At 46.2% G+C, this 15,191-nt stretch overlaps 1 protein-coding gene across 1 annotated transcript in view; it reads right to left on the bottom strand.

The window, feature by feature from the left end:
• Positions 1 to 15,191, bottom strand: part of nav3 (neuron navigator 3) — a 396,979-nt gene that overhangs the window by 54,444 nt on the left and 327,344 nt on the right. The window contains exons 20-21 of the mRNA XM_078221087.1: positions 5,317 to 5,340; positions 4,204 to 4,281 (exon numbers count right to left, since the gene is read on the bottom strand). Coding sequence (XP_078077213.1) covers positions 4,204 to 4,281; positions 5,317 to 5,340 — 102 coding nt within the window. The remainder of the gene's footprint in view (positions 1 to 4,203; positions 4,282 to 5,316; positions 5,341 to 15,191) is intronic.

Below are 15,191 nucleotides of genomic sequence, written 5' to 3'. Positions count from 1 at the left end.
CACATCTTTTTAGCCTGTCTTGATGCTCTCTCCACTCCCATTGTTTTGTTTCTTAAAGACTGGATTAGTTGTAAGTATTCGCATTCCAACCATTATTCATGTAAATTGAGTCTGTGTCTTATAAGTTCTGTTTGTGAACAGAATTCCCACTCACCTGAAGAAGGGGCTCAGAGCCTCGAAAGCTTGTGTGGCTTTTGCTACCAAATAAACCTGTTGGACTTTAACCTGGTGTTGTTAAACTTCTTACTACAGATAGAGAGCCTTATCGACAGTCGGGTCCATCAGAAGATTCTGCTGCATTCTCAGCTCACTGCCTCAGTCATAGAGTCATAAAGTCATTGAGGTTTACAGCATGGAAACAGGCCCTTCGGCCCAACTTGTCTGTGCCGCCTTTTTTTTTGCAATCCCTAAACTAATCCCAATTGTCCGCATTTGGGCCATATCCCTCTATACTCATTGTATCCATGTAACTATCTAAATGCTTTTTAAAAGATAAAATTGTACCCGCCTCTCCTACTACCTCTGGCACCTTGTTCCAGACACTCACCACCCTCTGTGTGAAACAATTGCCCCCCTGGACACTTTTGTATCTCTCCCCTCTCACCTTAAACCTATGCCCTCTAGTTTTAGACTTCCCTACCTTTGGGAAAAGTTATTGACTATCTCGCTGATCTGTGCCCCTCGTTATTTTATAGACCTCTATAAGGTCACCCCTCAGCCTCCTACGCTCCAGAGAAAAAAGTCCCAGTCTATTCAGCCTCTCCTTATAACTCAATCCATCAAGTCCCGGTAGCATCCTAGTAAAACATTACAAACAGGACTGGGACACCCCGCTGAAATCCACAAAAATCAGGCCTGGAATTTCCCAATCTCCCAAGAGGGCATTCCTGTCCAATGCGTCAGAAGGTGAGAATGTCCGTGTCATAGAGTCAAAGAGGTTTACAGCATGGTAACAGGCCCTTTGGCCAAACTTGTCCATACTGCCCTTTTTGTAAACCTCTAAGCTAGTCCCAATTGCCCACGTTTGGCCCATATCCCTCTGTACCCATCTTACCCATGTAACTGTATAAATGCCTTTTAAAAGACAAAATTGTACCTGCCTCTACTACTACCTCTGGCAGCTTGTTCCAGACACTCACCATCCTCTGTGAAAAAATTGCCCTTCTGGACCCTTTTGTATCTCTCCCCTCTCCCCTTAAACCTATGCCCTCTAGTTTTAGACTCCCCTACCTTTGGGAAAAGATATTGACTATCTACCTTATCTATGTCCCTCATCATTTTATATATATTTTGTATCTCTCCCCTCTCCCCTTATCTATGCCCCTCATGATCTTATAGAGGTCTATAAGATCACCCCTAAGCCTCCTACGCTCCAGGGAAAAAAGTCCCAGTCTATCCAGCTTCTCCTTATAACTCAAACGATCAAGTCCTGGTAGCATCCGAGTAAATCTTTTCTGCACTCTTTCTAGTTTAATAATATCCTTTCTATAATAGGGTGACCAGAATTGCACACAGTATTCCAAGTGTGGCCTTACCAATGTCTTGTACAACTTCAACAAGACATCCCAATCACTGTATCCAATGTTCTGACCAATGAAACCAAGCATGTCGAATGCCTTCTTCACCACACTGTCCACCTGCGACTCCACTTTCAAGGAGCTTTGAACCTGTACCCCCAGATCTCTTTGTTCCATAACTCTCCCCAATGTCCTACCATTAACTGAGTAAGTCGTGCCCTGGTTCAAGCTACCAAAATACATCACCTTGCATTTATCTAAATTGAACTCCATCTGCCATTTGTCAGCCCACTGGCCCAATTGATCAAGATCCCGTTGCAATCCGAGATAACCTTCTTCACTGTCCATTATGCCACCAATCTTGGTGTCATCCGCAAACTTACTAACCATGCCTCCTAAGTTTTCATCCAAATCATGAATATAAATGACAAATAACAGTGGGCCCAGCACTGATCCCTGAGGCACACTGCTGGTCACAGGCCTCCAGTTTGAAAAACAACTCTCTACAACCACCCTCTGGCTTCTGTCATCGAGCCAATTTTGTATCCATTTAGATACCTCACCCTGGATCCCATGAAATTTAACATTATGCAACAACCTATCATGCGGTACCTTGTCAAAGGCCTTGCTAAGGTCCATGTAGACAACATCAACTGCACTGCCCTCATCTACCTTCTTGGTTACCCCTTCAAAAAACTCAATCAGTCTCTAACTACTGCTGATCAAATCTCCCCTACTCGATCAGGAACATTAAAAGTTAAGAACTTGTATCTACATGGAGCAGGTTTCACCAGCCCAGATCATCACATGTCGCTTTCCAGCCAATGTGAGTACTTCAGAAGAGTAAAGTCACTGCTGTGATATTCTGAATGGCGGCAGGAATCTTGCACAAAGTGAGATGCCACAGTTATAAGAATGAAGAGAGAATATGTTCTTTTAGTGACGCTTGCTAGAGGGTAATAATTGGTCAAGACAACTGGGGAAACCTTTCCATCCCCGCAATATAGCAGCTGTGTGATCTTTAGGCTTCTGTTCAAATACTCTCCACTCTTCCTCCAACAATGCGGCACTCCCTCAGTACTGACCCTCTGACAGTGCGGCACTCCCTCAGCACTGACCATCTGACAGTGCGGCACTCCCTCAGTACTGACCCTCTGACAGTGCGGCACTCCCTCAGTACTGACCCTCTGACAGTGCAGCGCTCCCTCAGTACTGACCCTCTGACAGTGCGGCACTCCCTCAGCACTGACCATCTGACAGTGCGGCACTCCCTCAGTACTGACCCTCTGACAGTGTGGCACTCCCTCAGTACTGACCCTCTGACAGTGCGGCACTCCCTCAGTACTGACCCTCTGACAGTGCAGCGCTCCCTCAGTACTGACCCTCTGACAGTGCGGCACTCCCTCAGCACTGACCATCTGACAGTGCGGCACTCCCTCAGTACTGACCCTCTGACAGTGTGGCACTCCCTCAGTACTGACCCTCTGACAGTGCGGCACTCCCTCAGTACTGACCGTCTGACAGCGCAGCACTCGCTCAGTACTGACCCTCTGACAACGCAGCATTCGCTCAGTACTAACCCTCTGACAGTGCAGCACTCCCTCAGTATTGATCCTCTGACAGTGCGGCACTCCCTCAGTACTGACCCTCTGACAGTGCGGCACTCCCTCAGTACTGACTGTCTGACAGCACAGCACCCACTCAGTATTGATCCTCTGACAGTGCGGCACTCCCTCAGCACTGACCCTCTGACAGTGTGGCACTCCCTCAGCACTGACCCTCTGACAGTGCAGCACTCCCTCAGTACTGACCCATCTGACAGTGCGGCACTCCCTCAGCACTGACCCACTGACAGTGCAGCACTCCCTCAGCACTAACCCCCTGACAGTGCGGCACTCCATATGTAATGGTTCAGCCTTGAATCCTATGAGTCAGAAGCAGTTCCCCTCTGACCCCGGGCTGTGACCCCGGGCTATGACCCCGGGCTATGACCCCGGGCTGTGACCCCGGGCTGTGACCCCGGGCTGTGACCCCGGGCTGTGACCCCGGGCTTTGATCTTATCCATCTGCATTCCATTTTTTTTGAGACTTGAAATTCAAACAGAGTAGACATCCAATGAACCAGGCCATCCCCAGAAACTATCAGTGGTGGACCAGGAAATGACTCCTGCTAATAAACCACCAGAGCTATTTTCCTATCTGACTCACACAGCTGAGCGCGAAAGCGGAATCCTGTCTGTCCATTCCTCGCTGGGTTCATGTTGGCGGTTTAACTGGTTGCTTGGCAGCACCCAACGCGACTAGTTAAAGGGGGATGCCAGGCTGGAGCTGGTGAAGCTGGCAGCCCCAGGCCTTGTGTCTATTGCCATCATATTGTCCACCCACCACAGATTGATGGTTGAAAGGCAGAGAGTATGCTGATCACATTGTCCTATCTTCACCAACCGCCTGTATCCCTCTATTCCCCGCCTGTCGATGTGTCTATCCAGATAAGTCTTAAATGTCACTAACATGTCTACAACCACTGCCGTCTCCGCACATCTAGATATTACAACAAGACCCAGAGAGGCCTTTCTGACAAATTTAACTTGAAATCCGCCCCCCCACTGGAGAATTATCAGCTGAAGACCCAATTGCCTTTTCGTTGCAGCCTCACTTTCTCAAACAGGAGGGGTGAGTAACTTACATTTGCGGAAAGTTGAGAGGTGAGCGTCGCAACCTTCTCCTGGGACGTATCGAGCTCCCTGCGCAGCTTTCGAATTTGCTGTTGTGCAAGAAAGAAATATCCGGATTTAAATCAGTATTTGAGGAAAACAAACATAGGTTCATGTGAGCTTCTCGCACAATCACCAATCCCTGTTGATTGTTTCAGTTCAACTTACACACGATCCCTTGTGAAGTTCTTCACATCTTCACAACCATTTCACCCACCCCTCTTTCACCACAAGTTCACCACGTTTCACCGTGGAATCAAATTCCTGTTCTTTTTTTATCCTTAACGTACTTTGCAGTTTATCTTGGAAGACACAGGATTGAAGGCAATTGGTCAAAGAATCAGAGTTGATATGAGGAATTCTTTTATATTATTCAGAAAGTTGTTGTGATCCGGAAGGCGCTGCCGGAAAGGGCGGTGGAAGCAGATTCAACAGGAACTTTCAAAAGAGAATTGGAGAAATGTTTGAAGGAAAGGATCTGCAGGATTATTTGGAAAGAGCAGGGGAGTGGGACCAATTGGATAGATTGTTCAAAGAGCCAGCACAGCACAATGGGCTGAATGGCCTCCTTATACTAGCAGTGTACATTAACCTGATATAGAGCAGCATCTTGTGAGAATCGCTGAAGGAGACAAATCACCTCAAGGTTAGATGCTCATCAAATGTAAATTTAGCACAAAACCAATTGAAGTGTTTGGGGTTTCACGACCTTACTGTCCCCAACTCAACTTTAATTTAATCACATCTGCCGTGGCATCTCCCTATTAGGGATGGGACTAAACCTTGGCCAAGCCAGCAATGCCCAGATCCCATACATCAATGATCATGATCTTCACTAGCTCAAACAGCAAAAACCACAGCCACATGAGAACACCACCACCTCCAAGTCCCCCTGAGTCACAAATACCACTCCAACTTGGGCATTTGGCAGCCATTCCTTCACTGTCCCTGAATCAAAATCCTGGAACTCCTTCCCTAACAGCACAGTGGGTGTACCTACACCACACAGACTGCAGCGGCTCTTCCTCAAATTGACTGGATTGAATGATTTGAGAAGTTGATTTTTAACATGTTCCATTTCTTACCTCGGAATGTGCTTTCTCCTCAGCCTGTAAAGCAAAAGACAAGAATCAGATCAGGAGCTGAATATTAGGAGGCACCATTAACTCTTTTGTTATTTAATCTCTCCTCTCTTCCATCCTATCACAGACCTTCCCATACATTCTGTGATTCTGTTCTTTTCCCACTCTCTCTCACTTGCTGTGACATTTCAAACCCTTCCTCATTCTGGTGAAAGGTCTTTGATCCGAAACCTCGGCTGGAATCTCGGACTGTCGCTCACGGTGATAGTGGAGGGGGGAAGATGGTGGCCAATGGGAACCCTGCCAACCCCATCAGATTTCAGTTCTGGGCAGAATGGCCCCATTGCTAACTGAGGCCCTTAACTGGCCAATTAACCAACACTTAAGGACCTCATCCCACTGACACTGGTGTTAACCCAGCTGCAGACGGGCCGACATGGAGCTAAAACCATGTGACCACCCCCCCCACCTCCCCCCACCCCACCCCACCCAAGGTGTGTCCCTGCCTGATCGATTTTTGATTTGATTTATTATTGTAATGTGTATTAACATAAGTGAAAAGTATTGTTTCTTGTGCATTATGTAGACAAAGCATACCGTTCATAGAGTGACATGGGGAGACTGAAAGCAGAGAGTGCAGAACGTAGTGTTACAGTCACAGCTAGGGTGTAGAGACAGACCAGCTTAATAAAAACAGAGCATTGCGAGAGAGTTTAAAAGAGTTAGAGTACAGTTTTAAAATCATAGAACGAGAGTATAAGGTAGAATTAGAGGCTATCCTTGACGGCACGGTGGCACAATGGTTAGCACTGCTGCCTCACAGCACCAGGGACACGGGTTCAATTCCGGCCTCAGGTCACTGTCTGTGCGGAATCTGCATGTTCTCCCCGTGTCTGCATGGGTTTCCTCCGGGTGCTCTGGTTTACTCCCACAGTCCAAAGATGTGCAGGTCAATTGGCCATGCTAAATTGACTTTAGTGACCCATGTGTCAGGGGGATTAGCAGCGTAAATATGTGGGGTTACGGGAATAGGGCTTGGTTGGGATTGTGGCCGGTACAAACTCGATGGGCTGAATGGCCTCCTTCTGCACTGTAGGGATTCTATGATTCCGTGACAGCTTTCAAGAAGTTGCCATGCTCTGACACATTTTTGGATCACTGAGTGGATATTGGGAGGAGGGGGGGGTCTGCTGACCCCTCTCCCTGCATTGCTGCCCTACGAAGCAGCCCCTTCCCACATTACCTACCTGTGGTCTATGGAAAGGTGGTGATGATGTCACTAAAATCAAGAATGGAAGAAAGACATTTCCTCACCAAACGGAATATTTGGAATTATCTGGAGATGCCAACACTCTGGTATAATTGTGAACAACTTCATCAGTTATGGAATGATTGCAATAATTGAGATGTAAAGTGTCGCTGACATGAACATTATACCTGTTTAATGCATCCCTGTTAAAACATCCCTGTTGAAGCTTTTAAACAAGCGATAGGTGAAACATAAAAAACGGAGAGGTCGAAATCCAAGTTGCAGGGCTGACGATGGTCACGATTGTGGAATACCTGGGTAAGGAATCTAAAATAGCACACTGGAGGCGTGCAGCCAATGTAGCGGGGACAGGGACAATCGATCTCCAGGATTCGGATGTGCTATGACCTAGGCAGCAGCGCTGGGCTGGGAACGGGAGATCAGCAAAAAGACTGTTGGGGAAACTGGTCCCAGAAATGGTGAAGAGGTGGGAATGTCATTCGATGTTGATGTGGGACAGAGACGAGTGATTTGTCAGGGATATCCTTGTTATACATCTGTGTGGCAATGAGAGGGTTGAAGCTGAACTCAGTATCAATCCTTTTGCAACTCAGAGAAGGAAGGAGGCTAATTTCTCTCACACCTTCACTGTATTTTCAGGAAGAGGGAAGGGAGTTCTCCCCAGTGCCTTGGCCAATATTTATCACACAACCAATATCAATTAAAAAGAAAGCAGATATCAGGTTATTACCACACTGCTGTACATAGATTAGCTACCGTGTTTCTGTCAATTACACATCAAAATGCCCCTCATTAGCTGTAAACTATTTTGGGAAACCCTATGGCTGTGAAAGGTCATAGAGTCATAGAGGTTCACAGCATGGAAACAGGCCCTTCGGCCCAACTTGTCCATGCCACCCTTTTTTTTTAAACCCTGAAGCTAATCCCAATTGCCCGCATTTGGCCCATATCCCTCTATACCCATCTCACCCATGTAACTATCTAAATGCTTTTTAAAAGATAAAATTGTACCCGCCTCTACCATTACCTCTGGCAGCCTGTTCCAGACACCCACCACCCTCTGTGTGAAAAAATTGCCCCTCTGGACACTTTTGTATCTCTCCTCTTAAACCTATGCCCTCTAGATTTAGACTCCCCTACCTTTGGGAAAAGATATTGACTATCTAGCTGATCTATGCTCCTCATTATTTTATAGACCTCTATAAGATCACCCCTCAGCCTCCTACACTCCAGAGAAAAAAGTCCCAGTCTATCCAGCCTCTCCTTATAACTCAGTCCATCAAGTCCTGGTAGCATCCTAGTAAATCTTTTCTGCACTCTTTCTAGTTTAATAATATCCTTTCTATAATAGGGTGACCAGAATTGCACGCAGTATTCCAAGTGTGGCCTTACCAATGTCTTGTACAACTTCAACAAGACATTCCAACTCCAGTATTCAATGTTCTGACCGATGAAACCAAGCATGTCGAATGCCTTCTTCACCACTCTGTCCACCTGTGACTCCACTTTCAAGGAGCTATGAACATGTATCCCTCGATCTCTTTGTTCTGTAACTCTCCCCAACGCCCTACCATGAACTGAGTAAGTCCTGCCCTGGTTCAATCTACCAAAATGCATCACCTCGCATTTGTCTAAATTAAACTCCATCTGCCATTCGTCAGCCCACTGGCCCAATTGATCAAGATCCCGTTGCAATTGGAGATAAATCATAGAATCATAGAAACCCTACAGTGCAGAAAGAGGCCATTTGGCCCATCGAATCTGCACCGACCACAATCCCACCCAGGCCCTACTCCCATATCCCTACATATTTACCCACTAATCCCTCTAACCTACACATCCTAGGACACTAAGGGGCAATTTTAGCATGGCCAATCAACCTAACCCGCACATCTTTGGACTGTGGGAGGAAACCGGAGCACCCGGAGGAAACCCACGCAAACACGAGGAGAATGTGCAAACCCCACTCAGACAGTGAATAATCAAATAACTTTCTTCACTGTCCACTATGCCACCAATCATAGTGTCATCTGCAAACTTATTAACCATGCCCTCTATATTCTCATCCAAATCATTAATATAAATGACAAATAACAGTGGACCCAGTACTGATCTCTGAGGCACACCGCTGGTCACAGGCCTCCAGTTTGAAAAACATTTCTCTCCAACCACCCTCTGGCTTGTGTCAAGAAGCCAATTTTGTATCCATTTAGATACCTCACCCTGGATCCTGTGAGATTTAACCTTATGCAACAACCTACCATACGGTACCTTGTCAAAGGCCTTGCTAAAGTCCATGTAGACAACATCAACTGCACTGCCCTCATCCACCTTCTTGGTTACCCCTTCAAAAAACTCAAGCAAATTTGTGAGACATGATTTTCCACTCACAAAGCCATGCTGACTGTCCCTAATCAGTCCTTGCGTCTCTAAATGCCTGTAGATCCTGTCTCTCAAAATACCTTCCAACAATTTACCCACCACAGATGTGAGGCTCACTGGCCTGTAGTTCCCAGGCTTTTCCCTGCAGCCCTTTTTAAACAAAGGCACAACATTTGCCACTCTCCAATCTTCAGGCACCTCACCCGTGACTATCGATGATTCAAATATCTCGGCTAGGGGACCCGCAATTTCCTCCCTAGCCTCCCACAATGTCCTGGGATATACTTCATCAGGTCCCGGGGATTTATCTACCTTGATGCGCTTTAAGACTTCCAGCACCTCCTTCTCTATAATATGTACACTCCTCAAGACATCACTATTTATTTCCTATTCATGTGCTATACAAATACAAGTATTTTCTTTGTTTAATGTGCCGGTGTTGAGTCTGAGACTGAGTATCCTGGCGATGGGACACTGCTGCAAAATACTCATCTTTGTTCTTCCACAGTTCATTCATCCACAGATCCCTGGGGATTTTCAAAACAGCCCAACGATTGGTGAACAAATTTCAAACTAATATGCTTGTCGGCCCTGGTTGCTATGGTGATTAAGCACTCGGCTCCTACCCAGATGGCCTTAATTCAAATGCTGGGTTTGGTCTTTTCAGACTCTGTTCCCGTGGCAGACAGGCTTTGGCAGAAAGGTGAGATAAGTTTAGTTTGCCTGGGCGGATTGGCACACAGCTGGCAGGGTGGGAAGTCCTGTCAGGCAGGATGTGAATCGGCACTGACTGTAACCATGGAAATAGTGACATCCCGGAGTGTGCCAGCCTGTCAAACGCTGCAAGGAGACAACACGGATTTGAGCACATTAATCTCCTCTCTCTCCCTCTCAGCCCTGGCGAATCAAAGTGGATGTGATTGCTTTGTCAGAATAATGTTTCTCTCACAAGGAAAGATTTGCATTGATATAGTGTGACATCCCAACGCACTTTTCAGCCAATGAAGCCAAGTCAGTTATAATGTAGAACGTGCAGAAACCAATTTGCACACAGCACATTCCCACAAACAATGATAACCGACAAGTCCTTCTGTTTTCGTAATATTGAGGGAGAAATATGAGTCAGGATGCTGAGGAGAACGCCTTTCCCCCTCCTCAAAATACTGGCACGCGATCTTCATGTCTATCTGAGGTGACAACTGGGACCATCATTAATGTCTCATCCATAAGACACCAGCTCCAAGTGTTCGCCCAGACTCTGAAGACACATCTTCCTACCTCAGAGATGAGGACACTCGTCCCAGAACCAGAGTGACAGAGGCAAGAAATCAGCCTGGGTTGGTGAAGGGCAGAGGTAGTGGGTGAGGTGAGAGGAATCATATGTCAGATCGGTGTTGGAAGTGTAGAAAGTGTCTACTGGGAAGTAAATCTGGATCTGTTTCCCCCATAGGGCAGAGTCAGGATGAGGATTCAGGAGTAGGAGTGAGGATTTTGAAATCTATGCAAACACAAATGGATCAGGTGAGGATCAATGTCTGAATACCCCGTACATCCAGAGAGCTTTGCAAATTTACCAATGTGATGGGGCAGACAGAGAGGAACTTCTCGAGGGCAATTAAGGATGGGTAATAAATACTGGTTTAGCCAGCAAAGCCCACATCCCTTGAAAGAAAACAAAAATTTATCTGGGAGGAAAGTCCAGAACAAGGATGATTTAAGGAAGCACTTCCTGACACAAAGGGAAGTGGAAACCTGGAACTCCCTCCCTGCAAAACGCTGGTCAGGCTTGGGGCTTAATCGAAAAGTTCCAAACTGGGATTGCTGGATTTCTCTTTGTGCTGGACAGGATTATTCAGGTTTACTGTACAAAAAACAGATGAACAATGTTTATTTTGCGATCATACATGGACTGAATGATTAGTGGAACACACTCAAGAGGAGAATTGTCTCTTACTGTTCCGATATCACAGATATCACATGGATGATCCCGGGAATGGTAGGCCTGACATACGATGAATGTCTGAGGATCGTGGGATTGTATTCATTGGAGTTTAGGAGGTTGAGGGGAGATCTAATAGAAACTTACAAGATAATGAACGGCTTAGATAGGATGGACGTAGGGAAGTTGTTTCCATTAGCAGGGGAGACAAGGACGCGGGGGCACAGCCTTAGAATAAAAGGGAGTCACTTTAGAACAGAGATGAGGAGAAATTTCTTCAGCCAGAGAGTGGTGGGTCTGTGGAATTCATTGCCACAGAGGGCTATGGAGGCCGAGACGTTGAGCGTCTTCAAGACAGAAATTGATAAATTCTTGATTTCTCGAGGAATTAAGGGCTATGGGGAGAGAGCGGGTAAATGGAGTTGAAATCAACCATGATTGAATGGTGGAGTGGACTCGATGGGCAGAATGGCCTTACTTCCGCTCCTATGTCTTATGGTCTTATGGTCTTATAAACACAAATTCTTTGATCTCCCTACGTTTCTTTCACCTTTGAATTTGTTCCCCTATAGTGTTCCTGTTAGAGTGAAGCTCAGCGTTGAAATGACGTGCTAAATCTGGTTTCCACATGAAGGAGCAACAGTTACTGACTTGGAACTCCAGCCACCAACCATCTGGCTGGATGGAGGGGGATTCCTGTACAGCTCAATGTGGGTGTCAAATCAAGTCACATACACTGTGCAGGCTGGCACACGATATCTGAATAGAAATATCAGACCTTCCCTTAGACAATGTCAGAACTGAGGGGTTACAACAATCAAGAAAGACTGAAGAGGCTGGGACCTTCGATCTTCAAAAGTGAAGCTGAGTACTGAGCTTTTCTAATCTTGAGGGGGTGTGAAGAGTTGGGATGTAGAGAAGATGTTTCTCTTTGTGGAAGGTGTGTAAAACTGGGGACCCTGAATATAAAGGAATTGAGGAGAAACTTCTTCACCCAGAGATTGATGAACAGGAAGTTGGGAGTGACTGAGGTGAAAAATGTAGAGAGATTTCAGGGGAAGCTGGATAAACACACAAGGTGGAAAGGAATAGGAGATGTTGATAGGTTTCAATGAAGTGGAACGGCCTCTTCCAAAAGCAAAATACCAGCACGGAGCAATGGGACAAACCACTCTGTCTCATTTCATTCCTGTAAAGTCTCTCTGTGATTTTAAGATTGAGTCCCAATGTTTCCAATTCCCCAGCGTGGGAAATAAGCCCGGAGATAAACCGTGAAAGTAACTAACTACAACAGGATATAAACTCTCAGGCTGAACGTACTGGCCATTGTAGAGAGAGACAGATTGCGTTTATGAGACAGACTGAGATAGAAACTGTTTGGAAACTGAATTGGATTCAAACATGAGATGAGTGGAGCTAGGTTTGGGAAACCGTTAAAAACATTCCAAAGCTTAATTATTGACATTCCCGAGGTGCTAATTTCTAATGGATGGGTAATAGGCAGCAAAGGACAGCATCTATCATAGATTTAATCTGACTGTGTTAGAAAATCAATGGAATTAATTCAAACATTGACCCAGAATTTGCTGCTGAATTAACTGTTTTCTCCATTATTAAAACACAAATCACTCAGTAATTTGTGTGAAGGAGAGGGACCCAGAGATTGGGAATCATTGCAAGGTGCTCGATACGCGGCTCCATGGAAATAGTAGCTCTGAAACCTCCTGGTGAGTTGCAGCAAATTGCTGCTTTTGTTGTCCATTCTGTGAGTTAGGGCTGGTATTTAATAACGCAAGGAACTTCTGAATGAGGAAAGTCATATTCCTGCAATGACTCCCAACATCTCTGGCCTAGAAAGATGTCAAATAATCTCAGTCCTGCAGCTAATAAATCATTCGAGGTATTAGAAATTTAAAATGTCCATTTTATTTTATTTAATTTTCTTTCTGTCCTTCAATCAGAGGGTCAGTCCTGAGGGAGTGCTGCACTGTTGGAGTGTCAGTGCTGAGGGAGTGCCGGACTGCCGGGTGGTCAGTACTGAGGGAGTGCCGCACTGTCAGAGGGTCAGTGCTGAGGGAGTGCCGCACTGTCAGAGGGTCAGTGCTGAGGGAGTGCCGCACTGTCAGAGGGTCAGTACTGAGGGAGTGCCGCACTGTCAGAGGGTCAGTGCTGAGGGAGTGCCGCACTGTCAGAGGGTCAGTGCTGAGGGAGTGCCGCACTGTCAGAGGGTCAGTACTGAGGGAGTGCCGCACTGTCAGAGGGTCAGTGCTGAGGGAGTGCCGCACTGTCAGAGGGTCAGTACTGAGGGAGTGCCGCACTGTCAGAGGGTCAGTGCTGAGGGAGTGCCGCACTGTCAGAGGGTCAGTACTGAGGGAGTGCCGCACTGTCAGAGGGTCAGTACTGAGGGAGTGCCGCACTGTCAGAGGGTCAGTACTGAGGGAGTGCCGCACTGTTGGAGGGTCAGTGAGGAAGGGGCAGCCTTGCTGCTGCCCACTCCTGCCAGTGGGGACAGTATTCCTCAGGGGGGAGACTGGCCCTGGTCTAGTTTTACAGCAGTAATTGCTGTAATTGTCCTTTAAAAAAAGTGCGGCATGGACAAGTTGGACCGAAGGGCCCGTTTCCATGCTGTAAACCTCGATGACTCTATAATCCAATCTTTCTTTCCCTCTCTTTTTTTTCTCTTTCTATATTTGATATTATGGGGAGATAAGTTGGTGGTGGAGGCAGAGACCCGAAACTCTTTTAAAAGGTACCTGGATCTGCACCTTAAGTTCGGTAAGTTACAGGGCTATGGGCCGGGTGCAGGAAGGTGGGATTAGAAAGGGCACCAAGGTGTCCTCGGGCTGGAATGGATCAAATGGACAGAATGGCCTCTTTCTGTGCTATAACTTTTTAATATAGATCTAATAGGTTGCCCAGGGACAGGGTGGGAGCAGGTGGTATTGATTCATTCAAATACAAATAGATAATTATCCCTCAGAAAAGAGCATTTTGGGATATAGTATCTGAGTAATTTGAGATATGAGATGTCTTAGAGTCATCGAGGTTTACAGCATGGAAACAGGCCCTTCGGCCCAACTTGTCCATGCCACCCTTTTTTTTTGTTAAAACCCTTAAACTAATCCCAATTGCCCGCTATTGGCACATATCCCTCTATACCCATCGTACCCATGTAACTGTCTAAATGCTTTTTAAAAGATAAAATTGTACCCGCCTCTACTACTACCTCTGGGAGCTTGTTCCAGACACTCACCACCCTCTGTGTGAAACAATTGCCCCTCTGGACACTTTTGTATCTCTCCCCTCTCACCTTAAACCTATGCCCTCTAGTTTTAGACTCCCCTACCTTTGGGAAAAGATATTGACTATCTACCTTGTCTGTGCCCCTCATTATTTTATAGACCTTTATAAGGTCACCCCTCAGCCTCCTACACTCCAGAGAAAAAAGTCCCAGTCTATCCAGCCTCTCCTTATAACTCAATCCATCAAGTCCCGGTAGCATCCTCGTAAATCTTTTCTGCACTTTTTCTAGTTTAATAATATCCTTTCTATAATAGGGTGACCAGAATTGCACACAGTATTCCAACTGTGGCCTTACCAATGTCTTGTACAACTTTAACAAGACATCCCAACTCCTGTATTCAATGTTCTGACCGATGAAACCAAGCATGCCGAATGCCTTCTTCACCACTCTGTCCACCTGTGACTCCACTTTCAAGGAGCTATGAACACATACCCCTAGATCTCTTTGTTCTGTAACTCTCCCCAACGCCCTACCATTAACTGAGTAAGTCCTGCCCTGGTTCAATCTACCAAAATGCATCACCTCGCATTTGTCTAAATTAAACTCCATCTGCCATTCATCAGCCCACTGGCCCAATTGATGAAGATCCCGTTGCAATTGGAGATAACTTTCTTCACTGTCCACTATGCCACCAATCTTGGTGTCATCTGCAAACTTACTAACCATGCCTCCTACATTCTCACCAAATCATTAATATAAATGACAAATAACAGTGGGCCCAGCACTGATCCCTGAGGCACACTGCTGGTCACAGGCCTCCAGTTTGAAAAACAACTCTCTACAACCACCCTCTGGCTTCTGTCATCGAGCCAATTTTGTATCCATTTAGATACCTCACCCTGGATCCCGTGAGATTTAACTTTATGCAACAACCTACCATGCGGTAGCTTGTCAAAGGCCTTGCTAAAGTCCATGTAGACAACATCAACTGCACTGCCCTCATCTACCTTCTTGGCTACCCTTCAAAAAACTCAAGCAAATTT

The sequence above is a fragment of the Mustelus asterias genome, chromosome 9 (assembly GCF_964213995.1).
Source record: "Mustelus asterias chromosome 9, sMusAst1.hap1.1, whole genome shotgun sequence".
NCBI lineage: Eukaryota > Metazoa > Chordata > Chondrichthyes > Carcharhiniformes > Triakidae > Mustelus > Mustelus asterias.
Note: the sequence above shows the minus strand (reverse complement) of the source record. Positions and strands in the feature narration are given on the sequence as shown.